This window comes from Schistocerca cancellata, chromosome 4 (genome assembly GCF_023864275.1).
Source record: "Schistocerca cancellata isolate TAMUIC-IGC-003103 chromosome 4, iqSchCanc2.1, whole genome shotgun sequence".
NCBI classification, from domain to species: Eukaryota; Metazoa; Arthropoda; class Insecta; order Orthoptera; family Acrididae; genus Schistocerca; species Schistocerca cancellata.
In genome coordinates, this window is record NC_064629.1 from 139,549,054 (window position 1) to 139,574,182 (window position 25,129).

A 25,129-nucleotide genomic window follows, 5' to 3' on the forward strand; every position below is an offset into this window, starting at 1 on the left:
GATTTCGTATGGAATTCGTCAACATTTACACGGGACTGTAGCCCAACGGGGAACCCTTCTCTCCACAAATGACTTACAGCTTAAATAGAATGACGGAAGAGTTGTTTTGAAATATGATCAAGCCGGAAACAGATCCACAGACATTTCTGAAAGAAATGCCTTAGGGCGAGGCAGCATCTGCGTGTGGCACGGTACAGGCATACCTGTTAAGTTTCCCTACTTTCAGTTGTGTCTCAGACTGACATCCATTTAGTATAGATCAACATGATTTAAGCTCGAAAAAAAGAATCATTTTCTGCAGCTGTGCTCTTTTGTTCTGCCTATGTTCTTTTAATTTGTTCTGTATATTGGCTACCTTTCATCACATACGACAGATAACCTTTCGAGTCATTGTTATTTTTGTGATCTTTTTTTTTCTTCTTTCAGTTATCTGGCACACACTCAAGCGCGACAGATCAGAGTAAAATAACAGCTTGAGATTTAACACTCTACGAACATCGTGGCTATTAGTAATTTACATTGAACTTGGAAACACATGTGTAGCAATATGCTAGTACTTAAAGTAAAGTCGTAATTTTTTGTGGGCGGGGAGAGGAGTGGATGGAACCTATCATCTTTTGAAATTTATATCGTTAAAGATAACGTCGAAATTGTAAAACGTTACTCTCTGTAGCTTGATCTGGAGACAAGGTGAAAGTGCCTAAAACGATCTTCAGTGATTGGAAGAAATTATAGCATGGGTTGGGGAGCATCATTCATTTGAAACGCAGCTCAGTCTCTTCAGCGTTACATTTTGCAAACAGAGGACTGGCAAATTCCGCTTCCTCTTACAGCCTTCGCGAACGATTTAGTTGTCTGCAGAAAACTATGAGTGCTCACTAATTGTAAGTGATTCCTGCACGGCTTGGAAGGAATTTCCACTTGGTGTGTTAGACTATAGCTTGCTTTAAATGTCGATATTATCTAGCTCACGTACATAAACGTATATAAAATGAAGATAAAAGTGCCATAGACACAACTGAAAGTAAGAGAAGTAAATATATAGAATCTGTCATATCGACTGATTATGTACGAGTAACGTTGTTGAGTTACACGAGTATTTACGGCCATAAAGATGTGACATCCGCCACTGAGAGGGTAAATGGACGTTTCGATCTGTAGCAAGGAGTCATTGCTCATCTGCTAAGGAGACTGCACATGCGAAATTCCTGTGACCTGTTCTTTAGTATTGCTTGAGTGTTTCATATTTTCATCTCCTTGGCATGGGTGGGCTATTCGAAGGCTTTGGTAGACCTGCACCTGGACAGTTACCGTCCGATTATGGTCCTTTCATAGGGAAACTCAGGAAACATGAATAAAGATCACTGTGAGGAAGGTACTACTGTTTTTCTAGTGAATTTTTATTGTGTAACATTAGAAAATCAGTATTCTAGATAGATCGTCAGCTGCCTCTGTTGCCTCAACTGAATATTTCGCGAAAGAACTACAGTTAAGTTACGAGACACGAGAGGTTATGGGGCGTTCGGGCGTTTAGACAGTCTCTTTTATCTAGCTCCAAATACGAGTGCATGTGAAAAGAGATCCACTAATATTAGCATCCAGAGAACTCTGTGTGAAAAAGAATAGTCATGTACCCTAGAAAGGGACAAATTGGACGCGACTGACAAAGGCCAGAAATACACAATGGGAGGTCGCCTCCACAAAAACTCAACCAGAACATCACTTCGAGTTTCCTCCTTTCTCGACTAACACTCCACGGCACGCTTGTTACTGTGTTAGAGCCTCTGTAGAGGGATAAAGTAGTTGTGGGCCTGAGTTCAGATCAGTCGCAGATAACACGGTTCGTTCGAATCAGATTTTTGTTATTTTTTTTTGCTCTTTGGTAAGAGGTGGAAAAAGCTGTCACGAAAACAAATATATATGTATATACAGGGTGTAGAAAAATTGTGTCACGAAATTTTAACCCTGGATAGCTGATGCCAGTAGGAACCAAAATTACTAATGTTGTGTAGGTTCCTACTGGCATCAGTTATCCAGGGTTAAAATTTCGTGACACCATTTTTCTCCATCCTTTATATATCTATATTACAGACTATTTCGTGAACAAGGGAAAAAGAGTGAGCACTGTACGTGTCTGTAAACTTTGATAATACGTGTTTGATCCTTGCCACGAAAGGAAATCACTAATTTTTCATTTGCTCGGAAACTACACTGCCTGACAAAAAAAGTGAAGCACCCAGGAGACATGGTCGGATGTCAATCTCATTTCGTACCGATGCACACCATCGGTGGGCATATAAATGATTGGTGTTGAAGTTCTCTGTGACAGGCAGAACGGCCGTCAGAGTACGTTACATTTGTTCGTGTTCAGTGTTATCTCCAGGCCTGGTAGGTTAATAAGGGCGTGAACAGCGTCAGATGTTGAAAGACCACTGTGAAGGACATGGAGATGCCACGTACTCGTGTGAGAGAGCGTTATCAGTACCTGACACACCGTGAAAGGTGCTTCATTATGAGTTTCCATGGTAGAATCCAGATTTGTTGGTCATTCGGATGTGGCAGTGGTCCTTTGTTGTACTGCACAAGGACGCGAGGGCAGGCATACTAGTCGTCACAGTTTCGGTTGATTGATTTGGGGAAGGGGACCAAACAGCGAGGTCCTCGGTCCCATCGGATTAGGGAAGGATGGGTAGGAAGTCGGCTGTGCCCTTTGAAAAGAATCATCCCGACATTTGCCTCAAGCGAAAGATCGGAAGTAAACTTCGTACCAGTGACTGTCTCAAGGGTATTACTGACCAGCTATGACACTAGTAGGTCAGCCTGCTACAGGAGAGGATCCAACAGCTTTATGACACCCTTCAAAATCAAAGGACTCTTACTACCAAGTTCTCTGTGAAATACGATTCTATTTTTGTTATCACATAACCTCTCAACACGTGATGGTTCATTTCTTTTCCTCCACCCCTTCGGGGTGCTTAACGTTTTTCGTCAAAATATGTTTTACGTTGTGGGCGTGAAACGTAAAAGTAACCAACATTGAGTCCATAAGGAACTTTTGTGCACAGCGACCGTAGACTATAAGGAAGGAGAGCCGCAATTCCATTAGTTTTTAGTAGTCTTTAGTAAACAGCCGCCTGTTTCCTTCTGCCTATACACCTGTAAGATCGTATAGCGACTTGCTGCCGCGAGTTTGTTGAATTGTAACTCAAATGGCTGTTTATGGCTATTTATAGCCAAAATCTCGATATTCAAGAGTAATAAAAACTAATGGGATTACGACTGATTGCAGCGTGCCTCTCTTTCCTCACATAAAAGTAAATTTTTCTTTGTTTTCGAATGCCCTAAAGTGTCCAAAACGTATCCTGCGTCATGACAGAAATTGTTTTTGAAAATAGAAGCTTAATAAACTTAACCTGTTGGCAGGAATCGTTTTCAAATTTCTCCTGGCTCGTGTTCCAAAGCTCGTCGAAAGGGGTGTATGGTCTGGCTTTTCCTTTTTAAAAGGAGTTAATGGAAAGAGTAGTAAATTCGAAGTGAGGATGATTGTAGGGTCTACAAATTCGAGCATTACATCAAAGAGATCTCGAGGTATACAAATAACAATGTCGCGATGAAAAGAAAAGGTCAGGTAAGCACTAAACCCAAACCTCGCTTTGATTGGTCTAAGAAATTAATAGGTATCTAACACGTGCTGTATGGATCTGCTGTCGGATATCCTTGTCAAATATTGCAGAGAATTTTCTTTCCAGTTGAAGTATAGATATACGTGATATAACGATGAATCAAGAGTCATTGTGGTTCGGGTTTCGAGTTGATCTGCGGACTAGAAGCCACGGCTACATCAAATTGTCCATGTGAGTGGTGTTTGAGCTCCGTGACTAAGCACTGATTGACTTGAAGAAATACAGCAGCCATCCATTTTTTCTGAGGCCTCATTTATGCCACGGGGCTTCAGCTCCATTGATATTTATGTACTAGCTCAACTGAAGATGTTGGGAAGTCCTAAACTCGTCTCGGCATAAATAAAGCTACACAGAAAGTGGTTTGTAACTGTATTTCTTCAAGTAATGAATGGGTAACGTTGCTTGAGAGTAGTGCATATTGCCACATCTCTTGTCAGAGTAACAATGGAAGAAGGCTTTACGGAGTGATGGGCAACAGTGCATGACGTTGGAACTCTCAGATAGGCTTATGCGTTTCTGGAGGACATGTCACGAACAGTGTTTTCGTGCCACTGTCTTCTATTGTATACTAGAAATGTATTGGTTAAAAACAGTCTTGGTTGCAATTTTATTTATTTTTTATTTTTTCAACTACGCGTTTCGCCTTATTTAGGCATCTTAAGGTTGATCTTAATTTGGTATTTCTTAAAACGATCCTTTAGACAGTGTAGCCAAAGGGCATCGTCGAATGCATCAGGCCAACATCGCCTTCGTTAAATTACGTAAAAACTTTTCTAGATGGACGCGGGTGACTCCAAGATCTGTTACTCGCTCCGGTGAACGGGAACGCGTTATGCAGATCTTGGAGTCACTTGGGTCCATCTAGAAAAGTTTTTACGTAATTTAACGAAGGCGATGTTGGCCTGATGTATTCGACGATGCCCTTTGGCTACACTGTCTAAAGGATCGTTTTAAGAAATACTAAATTAAGATAAACCTGAAGATGCCTAAATAAGGGGAAACGCGTAGTGGAAAAAATAAAAAAACTAAAATTGCAACCAAGACTGTTTTTAACCAATACTGTTAAGCACTGGTTTGCTGTATGCCACATATGGATTGAAAGAATTTCTAGAAATTTATGAAGCACAGTAATTGCAGATACTAAGTGTTCACGCTATTTGTTAGTATCCTAGGATATTTATATCCTATGTGTAATAGAATGGTGTGAAACACTAATATTTAGCCTCCACAGGGCAGCAAAAATCATTCATTCATTCTCTTGGGAAATATTTAAGACAGCAGTTGGCATCTGGCCTGACCTACCCGTAAGCTACGTATTTGAAGTAGCGATATTTGAACCCGTCGTCCTCTCCCCGTGACTGACTGCCATATGGGAGAGTCGGGTTCAGACTCGGTACTGCTAGGAATTTTTTCTCGTTGGGTGGTATGGAATGGGGCCCACGCAGCATCATGATACCTTCTGAGATGCTACGCAACAAAACAATACCGGCTCCAGGTCTCATAAAAAACAACGGTTGGGAGTTGTGCTGACCTCACCCCTCCACACTGTAAGCACATGACGCCATTGGTGAAGGATGACACGGCGGTCGGTCGGTCCCTGTGACCAGAAATGCGGTGCTTAACTTAATAATTGAAGAACTGTTTTCTCTCTACGTCTGTACATGACTGTGTGTTAATGTTAGACCCGTCTTACGCAAAACAAAGATTTAATCATAACATGTTCACCCACTATTGCGGCGTCATCAGTGTTCTCTTTCAGTCCATACTGAAAATACTGACATCCGTTGAAAAGTAAGAAGTTACCGAATTTCTACTCTAGTACTTTCGTAGGTAGTTAGCAGGAGCGCTGGTTATTAATCGATTTGTTAACGTGGAAGTTATTAGAGACAGAGCCTCCGGTGCTGGTGATGGAAACGTTCGTGGATTGATTATGGACCCTTCCCGATAGAATCCATAGAAGGGAAACCACAGAAAACTAACATCAGGACAGCCAGAAGGTGTGCAGAATACGAGAGCAGCGTTTAAATGACCGCAGTACCTCACTGGCTGACTGCAGTGTACACTGAACTACGGCAGTCAGCGCTCCGGCAGGGCTTTGAACTCATACCGCGTTAAAGCAGCAGCGCGATGTGGAGACGACAGCAGGCGAGCAGCTAACGTGGACAGCCAGGGAAGAAACGAGCAGGGACAAATGAGGGACGATGTGCGCGCTGTTTGCTCTCGCTGAGACGCCAGCTGCCCGCTCGTTACGCAGATGGATGGCGGCGCGCTCCAAATGGAACATTATTCAGATTTGATAACGGGATTTAGCAAAGCTGCTCAATCTCCAATTTGCTTTTTACGCGTTCCGCTCTGCTTGAACACCTGTGCACCCCTAAATTTTTGCGACGCCATTCCTTCGTCAGGATCAACACGTATTAACAGGTTAAGGACGCTGTGATTCATCTCTGTGTTAACGGCGTCACAGATGACTGTGCCAAGGCGCGGCATCACCACAATCTCTCTGCCAATGAGGAAGAGCAAGAGGCTTTAGAGTTGACGAAAATTACACCTTAAACTGCATCAGTCTGCAGTCTTGTACTTCTGTTATTAGAGACCTACTATTACGAAATGATAAACAGCAGATTAGAGTCTAGTAATTGCGTGGAGCTTTTGTCGCTCGAAATGAAATAAAAAATGAGGTTCTAAAATCTATCATGAAACTGACTTTTCATCCAAGGAAGACAATTAAAAATATATTAATGTATTTGTGCAGCAGTAAGCTTAGAAAAAATGTGCTTATGTTACTAACGATTTGGAGAAAAGTGCACCATCATATCTGTAGACAGAAAACAGAAGCTTTGCTCGAAACTTTTCATGGCACAATTAAATTTAATTTTAAAATAACTGATCGAGGTGTCTATACATAAATCTTCTATCAAGCTACAGTAAAGAATTTTCATATAAATTGTACTCACGATAAAATTATATAATGATAACTGTTTTGAGTGTTCCTCTGATAATGTTTACTATTTTTTCTAGAATACAGGTAAAACATGGAATGCCAAGACACCCTTTTGCTAAAGCACGATATTTGATACAACTTCGTGACCCAAACTGGTACTCTTTACTGTAGTGCAGCTCCACAGGAACAATAGTGATAAAAGAAGTTTTGTTCGGCAAATTAAACTGTAAGGGGAACCTTTAAAAAATTGTTGAGGCTTCACTGGCCACTCGTCGACGTGTTTTCAGCTGGTTTCCGCCTCGCGATCTTCGCCGACGTTTGATTATTGATTTTTCAGACGTTTCGCCAGCACGAGTGGCTGGCATTGTCATACTTCAGTGTCGAGTCCACGACGAGCAATGGAGGGCGGATTTCTGACAATGGCAGCTACTCTTGTTGTCGAAACAACAGGAAAATCATGAAACAAATTTCGGCCAAAGTTCTTAAAACGAAAGGCAACATGCAGCACGTTGCTTACCTTTGCTATCGATGAAAATTTACCGTAAAATGCTACTATACAACTTTGTTATTGCTGATATTGAAAGTAATCTTTTTCACTTCCTCATCTGTCAATTTACTTTCATCATCTACATATCAATTTTAATAAAGTTGCTCCTTCTCTCTGTCTCAGCCAGCGTGTGGTTTCCGGTCGTCCAAAGATTCTAGCGCGGCTACAATGGATTTTAATATAGCCGGATGCAGCTCAGAGAGAGAGAGAAGGAGAGAGAGAAGGAAAGAGAGAGAGAGAGAGAGAGAGAGAGAGAGAGAGAGAGAGAAAGATAGAGGGAGGGAGAGAGGGAAACTTTGTTAAAATTCAGATGTAGATGATGACATGATCGACTGACGATTAAGTCAAAAGTCAGACAGACTCCTTTGATCAACTCCTTCTCACTTACTTCTGTCTTTCTCCTTTAAACATTCTGTTAGCAGGTTTAAACCTTACTTTCAGCGGTCCCCTTGGTGCTTGTCTAAAATAATAGGCTTCCATATTTTTCCGTTTCCCATGTGCACCATAAACCACGCCCACACAACATGACATTGTACAACCCACTGGTAGGTCACCAACACTTCGTAGCTACATTTTGGACAGGTGGCACTCACAGGCCGCTAAATAACGCCCAGAATATGAGACACACGGTAAGAAAAGGAAATAGGATACATCATCTCCGCAGTATTGTGGTCAGCGTTACTATTTACTGTTGCGAAGATCCCAGCTTCCATTCCCAGTGACTACTTCAACGTTTTACGATTATAAACTTAGGACTTCGTTAAACACCTTGAGCTCACAACAACAGATTAAACTCTACTCCCCAGTATTAGACTCTTCCTGATTAGCTGCACACCACAGATTTCCTGTCAATCAACTAGAAATTGTTATAGAACTTTTAATGAGTGGAAAGGGGAAGCAGTTTTAGGCATTTCCTGCAGGGTTGGTAAATATTAAGAGTTCTGCATATTTAAGTGGTGTATAATACATCAAAGCTGTTAGGAGGTTATCTTTAATTCTTTGGTTACTGAGTTTAATGGAGACTAAAATCCTGTAATTAAATAACGTATGAAGGGTTAAGGCACAATTCGTCAGTTATGCGTCTTCTTGTACCTTGAAACTGAAGGTCTTGTATCATGGAACACATGGTAATTTCCAGATGAAATGACTTTCGTTAATGTCTTGACAATTTTCCCTGTCTTGAAATTTGAACTTTATGTATGTTGCCAGTAGCTTCTATTTGAAACTGTTTTTAATTTGGAGCTCTTTGTTGATAATATGTCTTACTGATTAATAATGTAACACATGTACTATAAGATACAGTATTGTGAAGATTTTCTCGTTTGCAACACTTTTAAATCTGGGAAGAATTGTTGTTCCTAAGTACGCGACCATGTTGTACCTTGAAACAATTTCTCACATTTGGAGAAATCTTACTTTTTCGGTGTAATTTTTGAAGTTTCAGAAAAAGACTGCCGCACACATAAAGTAAATGCTGTCATTTAATAAGGGAATGAGAAATTATATTAACAACTCTATTGTAGGCTAGAGGGGAAATTGTGAAAAGTGTAGAACACTCTCCCTTACCCTGTAGCGGAATGTATGCCGGTGGAGATGTGTGACAAGCACATTTGTGGTACCTGGAGTTGCTAGCTCCTCAAAATAGTGAGAGACCTTTCGTCTACTTTGGAAAGATGGAGAGGAAACTAGTGGCAAGTTAAAGCTTTCAACATTCCATGAGATACCAGCAGAAGGGCGCAATTCGGGTTCGCTCTGGTATGTAATTGTAATCCGTTAATGCCTAGTGTCGCGAATTCGCATCGTACCAATGCTGTGCTAATAACTGGAAGGTTACCTGTTTTTGAGCATTAGTGCCGGTAGGTGCTGATTCTGCATGTAAGTTCCAACGCTTCTGACAAGTGGTGCATTCTCCTGAGTCTTTCGGGTACCTTTAAAGCACCACGATTTTTTATCTTTATCTTTCATCTAGAAATTTATTCAGGTATTAAGGGCTTAATCTGACACGAATGTACATTTAACCGAACTATAGTATTAACGAACAAATGTTTTAGAGATATTTGACAGTATGCTTTATTGAACGGTTCCTTCACAAGTCGATAGAAAGGCTCTCACTTGACCAATTTACCTACTTTACCATTCTTTCTACAGTAAATTATCTATATAAAAATACGCTCGATTTGCGAAGCAGTCGTAGTTACTCAAGACGATAAGTACCATGAATCAGAGGAAAAGCTTCTTAGAAACGGCAGTTCTATAAGGCTCCTTCAGGCCGCTTGGACTAGGCATATGTTCCGCTAGAACAAATATAGCGATATGATTGGCAACATTAAAGGAAAATGTGAAAAATCCGAGTTAGTAGCTTCCATTATTCTACCCGTGTCCTAAGTTGGATTTTTATGCAAGGCTGAAACTAACTACTCCGTTTCACATTCTCGACTCGTAGGAGAAACACATTTAAAAAATGGTTCAAATGGCTCTGAGCACTATGGGACTCAACTGCTGAGGTCATTAGTCCCCTAGAACTTAGAACTAGTTAAACCTAACTAACCTAAGGACATCACAAACATCCATGCCCGAGGCAGGATTCGAACCTGCGACCGTAGCGGTCTTGCGGTTCCAGACTGCAGCGCCTTTAACCGCACGGCCACTTCGGCCGGCCAAACACATTTAAATCACGATATATTTACATGGTTTTATACATTTCAAGAAACTTCAGAAAAACTTTTCCCACATGAACCAGGTTTATGAAAAGAGCATAGTGAGTCAGTATAGTTAAGATCGTATTCGTACAACTTCTATATAGTCATTTGTACACTACCTGTAAGAACATGATCTGTAGAATAACCATCAATCAACCGACCAGAGTTCAGCTGCTAATAATAAAAGTGCGATAGCAGCTATCAGCTGTCACCACTCAAATATCACAAAACTTTATACAGTTTACAAAACAAATGAACTATTTTTGTGTACGGGACGAAAAGTAACGTCCGCTAATAACATATCGGTCACCACTGAATGTGTCAGTGCTGTGTAGAGGATAGACACTGGACAAAACTATGGTTTTTTGTTATTACTGTGGAAAGAATATAGGCCTAAGACAGATATGGCTCGAATAAGTTCAAAGTATTATAAACATTGGAAACAACAACATTTTACTTAGGTTTCAGAACTGTGAGTTTCTTACTAGTTTATGGTGTTAATAATCGCGAGTGAAAACTTGTGTGAAAAGTACTTAAATAACACCGAGTGAGGTGGCGCAGTGGTTAGCACACTGGACTCGCATTCGGAAGGACGACGATTCAATCCCGCGTTCGGCCATCCTGATTTAGGTTTTCCGTGATTTCCCTAAATCGCTACAGGCAAATGCCGGGATGGTTCCTTTGACAGGGCACGGCCGACTTCCTTCCCCGTCCTTCCCTAATCAGCCGGCCGAAGTGGCCGTGCGGTTAAAGGCGCTGCAGTCTGGGACCGCAAGACCGCTACGATCGCAGGTTCGAATCCTGCCTCGGGCATGGATGTTTGTGATGTCCTTAGGTTAGTTAGGTTCAACTAGTTCTAAGTTCTAGGGGACTAATGACCTCAGCAGTTGAGTCCCATATTGCTCAGAGCCATTTGAACCATTTGAACCTTCCCTAATCCAATTAGGCCGATGACCTAGCTGTTTGGTCTCTTCCCCAAAACAACCCAACCCAACTTAAATCACGAAAATGCTTGAAATTTATTTTACTAAATGTATTGATTTTCAAAATGGATATACTAATAAATAAAAATAATAAAACTGTATTTTTCAAACCTCGTTTTCTTTTTGTCAAGCCGAGAAGATTTTTATTGACCCTTGGATATACGACTCCAAAGCACGGAAATTGATGATGCCAGTCACTGGTACGTAACTAACTTCCTGTGGTGCCAAAGGTTAGCAGTAGCTCCATGAATCACATGCAAAATAAGTGATTCCATAGAGGATAAAGGACATACACTGTGTACGAGTCCTGAAGTTCCACATTCTGCAGTTATCCAGACACTTATGTAGTAGAGCACAGATAATTTTCTGTTAGTGGACACGTGGTTTCTCACGGGACTGACTTTGGGTTGCTTGTCTCCAAAGTTCATGAACCTAAAAATTCTTGACCAATGTTAAACCGTACGTGCTTCTGATATATGGGGAGGCTCTGTAACTCCACAGGAATGTTGATGTTACGAAAATTGTTAGTCTTTCCCGTTATCGCTTTTAATTTACCCACCATCAACATTAACTACGAGTGGACAACAAAAAGTACGGCTGGCCAAGTACTTTTATTGAATGCTGCACTACACTTCCAAGTGACACAGATGCATGACACTATTTACAGGGTGTTTCAAAAATGACCGGTATATTTGAAACGGCAATAAAAACTAAACGAGCAGCGATAGAAATACGCCGTTTGTTGCAATATGCTTGGGACAACAGTACATTTTCAGGCAGACAAACTTTCGAAATTACAGTAGTTACAATTTTCAACAACAGATGGCACTGCGGTCTGGGAAACTCTATAGTATGATATTTTCCACATATCCACCATGCGTAGCAATAATATGGCGTAGTCTCTGAATGAAATTACCCGAAACCTTTGATAACGTGTCTGGCGGAATGGCTTCACATGCAGATGAGATGTACTGCTTCAGCTGTTCAATTGTTTCTGGATTCTGGTGGTACACCTGGTCTTTCAAGTGTCCCCACAGAAAGAAGTCACAGGGGTTCATGTCTGGCGAATAGGGAGGCCAATCCACGCTGCCTCCTGTATGTTTCGGATAGCCCAAAGCAATCACACGATCATCGAAATATTCATTCAGGAAATTAAAGACGTCGGCCGTGCGATGTGGCCGGGCACCATCTTGCATAAACCACGAGGTGCTCGCGGTGTCGTCTAAGGCAGTTTGTACCGCCACAAATTCACGAAGAATGTCCAGATAGCGTGATGCAGTAACCGTTTCGGATCTGAAAAATGGGCCAATGATTCCTTTGGAAGAAATGGCGGCCCAGACCAGTACTTTTTGAGGATGCAGGGACGATGGGACTGCAACATGGGGCTTTTCGACTCCCCATATGCGCCAGTTCTGTTTATTGACGAAGCCGTCCAGGTAAAAATAAGCTTCGTCAGTAAACCAAATGCTGCCCACATGCATATCGCCGTCATCAATCCTGTGCACTATATCGTTAGCGAATGTCTCTCGTACAGCAATGGTAGCGGCGCTGAGGGGTTGCCGCGTTTGAATTTTGTATGGATAGAGGTGTAAACTCTGGCGCATGAGACGATACGTGGACGTTGGCGTCATTTGGACCGCAGCTGCAACACGGCGAACGGAAACCCGAGGCCGCTGTTGGATCACCTGCTGCACTGGCTGCGCGTTGCCCTCTGTGGTTGCCGTACGCGGTCGCCCTACCTTTCCAGCACGTTCATTCGTCACGTTCCCAGGCCGTTGAAATTTTTCAAACAGATCCTTTATTGTATCGCTTTTCGGTCCTTTGGTTACATTAAACCTCCATTGAAAACTTCGTCTTGTTGCAACAACACTGTGTTCTAGGCGGTGGAATTCCAACACCAGAAAAATCCTCTGTTCTAAGGAATACACCATGTTGTCTACAGCACATTTGCACGTTGTGAACAGCACACGCTTACAGCAGAAAGACGACGTACAGAATGGCGCACCCACAGACTGAGTTGTCTTCTATATCTTTCACATCACTTGCAGCGCCATCTGTTGTTGAAAATTGTAACTACTGTAATTTCGAAAGTTTGTCCGCCTGAAAATGTACTGTTGTCCCAAGCATATTGCAACAAACGGTGTATTTCTCTCGCTGCTCGTTTAGTTTTTATTGCCGTTTAAAATATACCGGTCATTTTTTAAACACCCTGTATCAACATAGTCACCAAGTGTCTGTTAACAACGGTCGGAAAGTTCTAATAATCGTTCAGTTATCTCGACGATGGAAATAGTCATTGGTCACGGAACTATTCGTCACCCGCCGTGGGAACGTCCTCATCGTCGGGAAATCTGTAGTCGATGTTGATAGCCTTTCTTTCCAACCAGCATCACTCACGTCTGTGCGGCTTTGGTCAAAACTGTTGGAACGATTTGACTATGGCTAGACTCGACACTGTATTTGGTCCATACACCTTCAGAACTTCACGGTGAATCTGTGCGAAATTTAGATGTTATCTCCACAGGAATCGTACTGTCCTACGTATTTCATCTCTGGAGCACGTTTCCAGTTGCGGAGTTATTACTCTCCAGTACTGTGAAACACTTGTTAACCGTACTGCAGCAGAACTATGTCTGCACGAAGCCCAGGACAAATTTTCTCTTCTGGCAATACTCCACTCTTGCTGCGCAAATAATCTTAGCATCGCACGACATTCGTCACTTCTTGAAGCCCCTCGTACGTGACCATGATGAATTAAGTACTTAATTGCCGGTCATATTACAGATAAAGCTTGAGAGGCTGTTCTTTGTCAAATTTGACTCGTAAGCTGGAAAGGAGCGGCAAGCCCATCAACGACAGTGGGAAAGAAGGACGACCTTTCGTACTGAAAGTGTTTGGTACTGGGACGCGAAACAGTTGTAGTGGTTGACGATCTCTCCCCAGACACCCTGATCGCTACGTCCGTGGTACGAGTAACGCCCCAGCGTAGTTTTACACGATGGTAAGGGAATCCCTGCTGGACGGCGCATTTCGAGAGAAGAAGAACGTGTCTAGACAGAAAGTTTTGTTTTAATTCCTTGTCATATGGGTTCATAAGAACGCAAATGTCACACTTCTTTTGCCAAGGCCGTTAGTCATTCACACCTGAATACGAAACACAACGTCCAGCGATTGAGAGACTGCAATGGGAAGCTTTGAAGACTCCCGAAGTATCTTTTAAGGGGATGTGAATAATGTAGTAATTATATTGTAACAAATAAGCCCTCGGTCACAAATGTTAAGTCAAAATTGACCTGGTTTCGACGCTACTATGAGCGTCGTCTTCAGAATTAGACTAACTGTACTAAAACATTAGGTATATAGTACATTAATAAAATTAAAGTTTGTACTTACTCGAAACGATGCAGTACTTACAAGTCACATATTAAAAAAGATCTCGGCCGGAGTTTTAATGTAGTAATGTTGAATATTTCCAGGAGAAACGAGGAAATGACAAAAATCCAATATTACGACTGCAAGCAGGATCTTAAGATAAAATCAGTGCGCCCCCAATAAAATAGAATTGATACTAAAGGAAGCTTTTATTCGTCTCTTAATCGTCAGACTGATGAAACTATAAAGAAAGTCTAAAACGTAGAATGAAATGGCGGGTGATGTTCCATTTCCTGGCTCGGAAACTGGTGCAATTCTTTTAAATCTATCAGTATGAGATTTGGTCTATTTTATAAGCTCATCATGAGCTTTCAAGAAAATATTTCCCTTTGATTATTGGTACAATACCGGTGTTTTAGGGCGTGCTGAAATGTAGTACCTCCGAATTTTTTTATGTTAAAACTCTTAAAGTTTTTTAAATAATAAAACGTTATTAACATTTTACATCTTTATTCTTCATTTCTACACATTTTCAGCCCTCTGTCGCAAGACGGCTTCAAATAGCAGCGTGTGACATGGCGGTGTGTAGAGTTATTCCGCACATGCAGCAACCTCTCCTTCAGCATGGTTAAAATGTCTCTGAGCACTATGGGACTTAACATCTGAGGTCATCAGCCCCCTAGACTTAGAACTACTTAAAGCTAACTAACCTAAGTAAATCACACACATCCATGCCCGAGGCAGGATTCGAACCTGCGACCGTAGCAGTCGCGCGGTTCCTGACTGAAACGCTTAGAACCGCTCGGCTATCGCGGCCGGCCCTTCAGCATGACAATGTCAGATCACAGACGAGCGCTGCGACCTCTGTAACAATCCGACGCTCTGAATTCACTGTCATCGATCGTCCTCCATACAATCCCGACTTGGTACCATCCAATTTTCATCTGTTTGCAATACTTAAACAACACATTCGAGAGATCCACTTTGATACTGATGAAGCGGTGCAAGTACAGGTGAGTTTATGGCTCCCTCAAGAAAGTCGAACATTATATTTATTTATTTATTGTTCCGTGGGACCAAATTAAGGAGAAGTCTCCATGGTCATGGAACGAGTCAATACATGAAATTATAACACGATGTTAGAAACAGATAAAATGAAATATAAAAAAAAACATATTCAAGTGACAAGTCGTAAATTTAAATAAAGAAAATCAACAATGTAACACTGGAATTTGCTTAATTTTTTAGCTCTTCCAGGAGCTCCTCCACAGAATAGAGTGACGGTATCAACAAAATGGTATCTCTTTGGGAGAAATGTGTGTGAAAGGGGGACTATGTTGGGAAGTACATATGTAGCCATGAAGAAGAAAAATGTAGACTGTTAATGACGTGTGTTTTATTTTAAAAACTTTGAATTTTCAGATTAAAAATTCGAAGGCATTACTTTTCATCACTCCCTCGTATTTTGTCCAAAACGGTTCATCACAAAAGCAGAAAGTTATCGGATTCAGAGGAGTCCAGCCTCGGAAGTTGCACCGTAGGGGTTACGCTAAATGAGACTTGTAACATGTTGCGAAATTCATTTAATTCAAGAGAAGATATAATATGTCCGAGTAGTAGTCTAGTATCCCACACAGCAAGTGCTAATATGCGTGAAGGAACATATTGCAGTTATGATATTCCACGTAAAGACGTGTTCTGGTTAGTGAGATGCAAATTCGTGCGGTACTACCCCACGCATGCCCTCTAACTGCCGTGCAATGAAACGAATCATTTGCATAATTTAAGCACCTAAATCTCGATTGTGTACATTCCCATGTCGTATGCGTAATGTGGGTCGCTGAATGGTAATCCGAGTGCGTATGTACCGACTAATAGTGCAACACGTTGCATGAGGCATTCAAGTTTAATATAGCTCTATATCATCACAGTTTCTGCTCTTCACGACCTGACGTTAATGAGTGTTCCTGCTGAGTCGTCGTAAGCAGACTTTGAATCAGAAAAAACTGTACTGCAAAGAAACGTTAACTGCTCTTCAGGTGCCTTATCGCGACAACTAAGTAAACTCGTGTGCCATAAAGATGTAGTGTCTCTCTGGATTGTTCACCTGGTCACATTCGAAATGAATGCATGTTTCTCCTGTGAAGCTAACAGATCTTCTACAGTGTTATTATTAAGTCGTCTTATCTTCAGCCAACCTGCTGTGCATCCATACTATAATGAAACGTATGGTTTCAGTCATATGCAAATTTACATCTTGATGTGTAAGTAAGCTAAGCTAAATTATAGCAGCTAGGTGAAAATCGACCTGTAGAACGTTACTTATAAACCTAACCAGTCCGCAGCTCGTGGTCGTGTGGTAGCGTTCTCGCTTCCCGCGCCCTGGTTCCCGGGTTCGATTCCCGGCGGGGTCAGGGATTTTCTCTGCCTCGTGATGACTGGGTGTTGTGTGCTGTCCTTAGGTTAGTTAGGTTTAAGTAGTTCTAAGTTCTAGGGGACTGACGACCATAGATGTTAAGTCCCATAGTGCTCAGAGCCATTTGAACCATAAACCTAACCCTGAGTAAGTTCAAACATTGCGCAGAATATTTGAATTATATATAACTTTGATTGCGCTATCTCAGTTTTAACGAGAATGATGGAACAGTCAGCATGTTCGTATTTCGGAAGCCCTCTGCAGTGTTATGGAGAGACCACAAAATCTGACATATGAGTGCCGCTTCGCTCGATTCGGCTGTTTCTTCGGATGGCACGCATACTTTGTTGTAACAGTATGTCAAGGCAAGTGCGACTCGAGACTCATCGAGAACGCTATCACTAGAGAAAAACGGAGGAAACGGTCGACTGTAAAGGGTCGCAGACGTTGAAGGCATTAGAGACCTTAATTGGACAAGTATGGGGAGGAATAAACAACCATCCTAGCAACGGCTTACCGTGTTTTAGGAAAATTATGGTAAATTAAATCAGAGTGGCTAAACAGGATCTGAACGCTGCTCTGTATCAATATAATACTTCTTTGCATTTTATAGATTATCTCTGTTACTCTCACTTGTAATGGACTCGATACACTTGTGTGGTATTCCATTGAATGTCGCACAAGTGATCTATGAGCAATCTGCTTCGTAAGTAGATTTCTATTTTCAGTACCCTACCATTATACCGAATCCGGTTACCTACTTTTCACGAAGTTTAATCTTTGATGGCCTTGCTGTTTCATATTTTCATGTAAATTTTAATCAGAGCTTTTATATCAGATTATTGATTCGAATTACGAGTCATCCATATGTAGCATAAGGCTGCTGCAGCCTTTCCTTTAGTTTAGTCCTCAGCTTCATACATCGCTATATTAAAAGCTAATTTCGTACGTTTGCACGTCGGTGATATTTTATCAAGACATGACTGGTTATTTTTGCAGTGTTCGTAGGACAATGCTTCCTCTTAGACAACGGCATAATTTGTCAAATATCTGTAATTTTTATTAATATTATCCGCTTAGACTATAACGTATAACATGAACAGGAACGGATCCGTGGCATTTGTCCATGGCACACAGGAAATTCTTCGTGTCTCTGAAGTAGAATGAACAGTGCCAAACCAGGAAGATATGCTGCATTGTACGTGTCAAAATGTTCCTGACAGTGTGACAAACATGTTTAGATATCTTGAATGAGATTTCCACTCTGCAACGGAGTGTGCGCATACGAAACTTCCTGGCAGATTAAAACTGTGTGCCAGACCGAGACTCGAACTCGGGACCTTTGCCTTTCGCAGGCAGGTTCTCTACCATCTGAGTTACCCAAGCTTGGGTAGCTCAAATGGTAGAGTACTTGCCTGCGAAAGGCAAAGTTCCCGAGTTCGAGTCTCAGTTCGGCACACAGTTTTAATCTGCCAGGAATTTTCATGGTTCAAATGGCTCTGAGCACTATGGGACTTAACATCTGAGGTCATCAGTCACCTAGAACTTAGAACTACTTAAACCTAACTAACCCAAGGACATCACACACATCCATGCCCGAGGCAGGATTCGAACCTGCGACCGTAGCGGTCGCGCGGTTCCAGACTGAAGCGCCTAGAACCGCTCGGCCACACCGGCCGGCGGAGAAAACGAGAATGCGTTTCCGTGCCCTCTATATAGGGACATGAGAATTATTCTGAATGTGGCGTTATGAACTGCGTAGATACGACGTTCATTCACGGAGGACCACTGTATGCATATCTTTGCAGCAGTGCCTATCAGAAGGGAACGGTGATGAGACTGATAGTGTGGACATATGATCGATATATCTGTGGTGCGATGAGCCTTTACTTTATTTTGATGGACAACGCTCGTCCGCATAGAGACCCAAAGTTTCTGCGACACAGGCTTAAGCACATCGCACGCATGTAGTGATTTCGCTGATTCGCAGGATCTGGCTACCATGTGATATTCATGTGACGTTTTAGGGAGACAAGTTTGGAAAGACTGCAATCACCTTGGACTACTCAGGAAGGAAGGAAGGAAATAGGCACTATTTTAATGAACTGTGTACAACGGGACGATAAGAGATGAGGGATAGCTCGTATCGAACAAAGATGGGGAAAGGGATTGGCCCTAGTCTACTTCAGCAAACTATTCACACATGCTCCTAAAGTTACTAAGGAACGCCACGGAAAACCTGAAAATGGACAGTAAATTATTGGAAACCTTCTCCTCGCCAACGTGAGAGTAGTAGACTTACCACTGCCCGTCCTCAGTCGTTTCGCATTCTTTGGGATTGTTAATCGCATGCGGGGATGTATAGGGAGAAGTACACAGAACTAGTACTCAGTGTTACGAAAAATGTTCATGCCTTTCTATTGGTGACGGATATTCTTCTAAGTGTTATGTCAGCATACATGGGAAATCGTACCTCTTGTCATCACACTGCATACTCTGTCTGAAAAAAAAAGGGGGGGGGGGAGAGCACCCAGAAGACATTGTCGATTGTCAATGTAAATGAAAAAAGATTCAGTTCTCTGTCACAGACAGAATGGCCACCAAAGAGAATTAGAGTTTTTTCATGTTTAGTGTTGTTTCCACGCCTAGTATGGTACATGAGGAACGTAATCATATTCAACAGCAGTGTGATCGCTATGAAGGACATGGAGATGCGGAGATGCCGCGTACTCTCATGAGACAGCGATATCAGCAGCTGACAGAGTGTAAAAAGAGCCTCAGTTTGGGTCTCCACATGGCCAGCTGGTCAAATCGTACAAGATCCTGAATTTTGGGGCATTCGGATGTGACAGTGGCCGCAAGTTGGACTGCATGGGAACCTGAGAACAGCCATACTCCTCGTCAAGGTTCCGGTCGACCTCATCTGAGCACCACAAGAGGATCGCCGCTTGTGCACCGAGCACACTGTAAACCCTTCACAACTGGGCCTGTTATCCGAGAACAACATCGTGTGCCACCCCGCACTATTGGTAGGAGACTAGCAGCAGGGAATTACCGTCCCATGCGTCGGCTACCGTTATCGTTAAAATCACAACACAAAAGACTGCATGTGGAGTGGTGCCGTGATCGGGAATCTTCGAGTGTTTACGAATGGCGCCACATTGTACTCGGCGATGAATCGCGGCTGTGCGCTATCCCGCATGACCATCGTCAGTCATGGTGGCGACCTGTAGGGAGTTCCAACTCTTGTATTTTTTTTTAGAGGCACAGTGGTGTTACTCCTGGCGTCACGGTGTGTAGAGCCATCGGAAATGACATCAGGTCACGGTCAGTAGTGAGTGAGAGGAGTCTGAGGACACAATGGCACATCGGTACGTCACCAACACCCTGCGTTCTCGTGTGTTACGACTCATTCGAAAGTACCGTGGTGCCATTTTTCAACAAGACGATGTTCGTCAACACATGGCACGTGTATCTGTGAGCTGGTTGCTCCAGGTACTCCCGTGGCCAGTAAGATCTCCAGATCTGTCTCCAATAGGACAGGTGTGGGACCGGCTGTCACGTGAACTTTGCCCAGCGCCAGAATATCAAGGACCAGGTACAACAATTTGCCTCGAGACAGGATACATCTTCTTTTATGACAGTCTTCCAAAAGGAATCGGTGTTGCTTCCAGGCCAGAGAGGTTGCTGCGTCATACTGATATGTGGGCCCATACTGCCAAGTTCTTTTTAAATCTGGATCGATTTTGTAATCACTGATATAACAGCAAATACCCTTTCAACCAGTGATGTTTCATTTCATTTCATCCTCCCTTCTGGATGTCTGACTTTTTTGTCAGGCAGTTGTAACGAATCATCCTCCTCTAACATAACCTTTTTTTTTATAGAGATAACCGATACCATGTATAATCTCGAATATCGCATAGGTTAAAAGTATGTCAGCTGTTTCATTAAAAGTATTCATATGATTTTGTATACGATGTATTATATTTCAGACTAAAATGTATAAAAAATAAATTAATGTGTTACTCTTCTTTTAAAAATATTTGAAATTACAAAATCTGTGACATTCTTAAAATTCATATTATTAATTGTACAATCTAACACTAATTATTAAATTCATTTCTGGATTAATTTATAAAATATTGATATATTGTAGAGATGATTCATCTTTTGTTTTGAAAACTCTTTTGCTTTGTAAACTCTTTGAAATAATGTGAGTACCGCATAATGTAAGTAGCGGTGGGCATGCCTCTGACGGAAACGCACGTATTTTTCTAAACTTGTCAACAACAATGTAATTATTGGTTTTTTGAACGTGGAAATTGTAAAGTCAGTGTGATTTAGAAGCATGGTATAAAATAAGAAGATATTCATAGCAACAGGCAACCCTTCAACAGTTATTTTGTCATCACGAACCTAAGAAATCGAAATTTTCAGCTGCAACAAAGTACTCCTCGACAAGACTTTGAGTCATCGACAACAACAACGAGATAATCAAGATAAGTAAAAAGTTCTTCTTTTGTAATCTTACTCCTCTCGTAATTTTCAAAAATTTGTGTAAATAATGAGAACTTTAATGGTGATGTGTGGGAGGGTAAGATTACACGGTGTAGTTCCGAAGGTCGCTCTCTGTTTCACGTTGTTCTGTGTCCGTTCACGGTGGGGAATTCCTGTAGCATCGCGTAGGCTAAGTCTACATATTCCCTAGAGGTTCTTATGGTCTCTTTTATCTCCTGGTAGACTATACTACTAACACTGCAGCATAAAATATGATTGTTCATTAGCATTAGATGCTATTAGATACCTTGTAGTATAAAGATGAAGAGTGCCAAATTTACCTACAGACGTAACAATAAAAGCATCATATGTAACTACTTTAGTGTTTTCACAATTTATTTTACAATTACGTTATATTATCGGTTTATTTATAAAGTCAGACGAAACTATTAGTTTCTCCGTGACTCACAAGAATTTCATTTATTCACTATACCATCATCGTCAGGTGGGAGACATAATTTACATCACTACTCCTGATGGAGATAAGTTATGTAAGGAATGCCACAGTGCTGAGAAGAAGCCGAATATTAAAAGGTGCAAAATGTCCCATATACTGTAGTGTGTGATATGATCAAATTATTTTCCATTGGTCTATGAGTGAAATTAATTGTTTCTTCGTGGACAAATACGGAATCATGGCAATCAAATCATTTTTATTGTTTGCGTAGCTTCAGTGAGGAACAAACATCCAAGGTTGCGAATCTCATATATCTTACTAGTTTTTCTCTCTTGAGTACGCTTATCTTAACACCAGTGTCTGTCTGTCTATGCGATTGTTTGACTACTGCACCAAAAAAATCCAATGAATCGTAAACGATAGTGGGAGGTATGGAAATGTTATTATTCTTTGCATCTGTCACCAGCCAAAACTCGAAACTGAAAAAAAAATTACCGTGTATATGGATTACATTAAGTGGTTTAACAACTTTAGACTCCACCTAAAAAAATGGTTCAAATGGCTCTGAGCACTATAGGACTTAACTTCTGAGGTCATCAGTCCCCTAGAACTTAGAGCTACTTAAACCTAACTGACCTAAGGACATCACACACATCCATGACCGAGGCAGGACTCGAACCTGCGCAGTTCCAGACTGTAGCGCCTAGAACCACTCGGCCACTCCGGCCGGCAGAGTCCACCTCCATTTTAGACAAGTCGATCAGTATAAATGCTTTTCCTGGCGGTATTCCTTCTCGCTGCAAGACAATATCAGAGTCATCAGAGAGAAAGCTATCGCCAGCGACAAGATACCGTTGTGTCTTTCTTTCTAATAATTCATAAAGAAAAATGACATTATCTTAATCGGCACACACCAGAAAGAAAAACTGACAGACAAGTGAAGGGCACACTGAACATTTCTCAGGTGCCAGTCACAGGAATTGACCTCGATCTATCTGGTTCACAAGCATCACTACACGTAGACTTTGTAGCGTGTATTGGTCCTTATCACATTGCATCTTTTTATTGTAATGTCTCAAATTGCAAAGACATGATACTTGGCACCTTTGTACAGTTAATTATTAAATTATAAGTAATGTACAGTAGAGCATCGATTATCCGTATACCGACCAACCGAAATATCGGTGAGCCGAAAGCATTACAGTCGGTAAACTGAAACACTGAAACACACTGGCTGCATTTGATAATCCAAAAGGAGTCTACAATTCCGCGACGCTTTAAGAGAATAAAAATTGTTAGTTACCTGCAACAACCAAAAGAAGTCACGGTTAGAAACAATAAGTTTTGCAGAATGGTACGACACTGAACTTATCTCTGAAGTCAAAAAGTATCAGCCTGAAACTGATATTTCTGTAAATATTTTGCTGTTGATTGTTAACTCCCCAAGACATTCTTCAACTTGAAAGCGAAAACGGAAGTTTTGAAGTTGCTTTTTCCTCCTAATGTTACACCAGTACTCCAACCAATGTACCACGACGGTATTGAAAGTTTCAAACGTTATTAGAGAAAGGCATTGCAGCGTATGGTACTGATCAGGGAAGAATATAAACAAACAAATGAGTAACTTTACATAGAATTGACTAGAAGAGCGCTGTGCATACGACAAATGAAGCTTGGGCTACTGACAAGGACTCCGAGCTAACAAAATCTTGCGATGAGCTCCTCTCTTCAGACGATTCTATCACAGCACCTGACGACCCATCGAGTACCCAATTTGTATCTCAGCTGGCTGGGTCAATTAAAGAATCTTCAAGATTAGAAGAATGCGATCATGAAAATGTTCAAGGATGGTTCTAATGCGACAATGATGGGCGTAGCTATAAAATATTGACAGACGATGAAATAATTGGACCAAGACCACTGCGGTAGGAGGAAGTGCCTAAAGACAACGACCATTTTGAAAAAAATAGCATCTAGTGATGACGCTTTCCACTGCAATGAGGCACCTATGAAGTGCTTACAACAACAAGAATAAGATGCTTTCCAGTCACTGTCTTTAAAACAACTACGAGATTCAGCACCAAAATACGAATCTCTGCTCTGACAAATTTTGTATTTTCTTTCGTCTACATCTACATCTACATTTATACCCCGCAAGCCACCCAACGGTGTGTGGCGGAGGGCACTTTACGTGCCACTGTCATTACCTCCCTTTCCTGTTCCAGTCACGTATGGTTCGCGGGAAGAACGACTGCCGGAAAGCCTCCGTGCACGCTCGAATCTCTCTAATTTTACATTCGTGATCTCCTCGGGAGTTATAAGTAGGGGGAAGCAATATATTCGATACCTCATCTAGAAACGCACCCTCTCGAAACCTGGACAGCAAGCTACACCGCGATGCAGAGCGCCTCTCTTGCAGAGTCTGCCACTTGAGTTTGCTAAACATCTCCGTAACGCTATCACGCTTACCAAATAACCCTGTGACGAAACGCGCCGCTCTTCTTTGGATCTTCTCTATCGCGTCCGTCAACCCGACCTGGTACGGATCCCACACTGATGAGCAATACGCAAGTATAGGTCGAACGAGTGTTTTGTAAGCCACCTCCTTTGTTGATGGACTACATTTTCTAAGGACTCTCCCAATGAATCTCAATCTGGCACCCGCCTTACCAACAATTAATTTTATATGATCATTCCACTTCAAATCGTTCCGTACGCATACTCCCACATATTTTACAGAAGGAACTGCTACCAGTGTTTGTTCCGCTATCATATAATGATACAATAAAGGATCCTTCTTTCTATGTATTCGCAATACATTACATTTGTAATGTAAGCTGTAGCCTCGATTTAAAAGCCAAACTGAACTTTTCAAGCAGGACTGTGTAGTCAGTGCAGAAGTAAAGCTGTGAGGAGGGGCCGTGAGTCGTGCTTGGGTAGCTCAGTTGGTAGAGCACTTGCCCGCTAAAGGCAAACGTCCCGAGTTCGAGTCTCGGTCCGGCACACAGTTTTAATCTGCCAGGAAGTTTCATATCAGCGCACACTCCGCTGCAGAGTGAAAATCTCATTCTAGTTCACTTTGTTATTTGTAAGACATATGACAAAAAAGTATGTTTGGTTTAGTGTTTCTTCGTTTTATATTCCAATGAATGAAGTGATCAGTTTTCCTAATAATCTAGGATCAGAACACCTCACATGCATTTGTTTCGGATAATCGATGCTCTGTGTGCTGAGGCAGCCTGGTGAGTGGACTGACCTGCGTCTCGGTGAGCATGAGGTTGGTCGCGACCTCGAAGCGCTTGGGCCTGGACAGGTACTTGTTCTGGCGGAACTGCTTCTCCAGCTCCAGCAGCTGCTGCGACGTGAAGGCGGTGCGCGGCCGGCGCGTCTTCCCCAGCAGTGCGTGCTGCGGCCCGCCGCATCCTACGCACACCAACACACACGCACTCGCTCAGCCGCCGCCACCGCCTCGCAAACTGGCACATACTTTATGTCCTCGCCTAACTAACATAAAGGCATATCGTGTAT

The 25,129-nt window shown here is 42.0% G+C and overlaps 1 protein-coding gene across 1 annotated transcript in view; it reads right to left on the bottom strand.

Annotated features, from left to right (window-relative positions):
- LOC126183928 (motor neuron and pancreas homeobox protein 1-like) overlaps positions 1–25,129 on the bottom strand; it is a 311,998-nt gene that overhangs the window by 38,940 nt on the left and 247,929 nt on the right. The window contains exon 2 of the mRNA XM_049926276.1: positions 24,858–25,024. Coding sequence (XP_049782233.1) covers positions 24,858–25,024 — 167 coding nt within the window. The remainder of the gene's footprint in view (positions 1–24,857; positions 25,025–25,129) is intronic.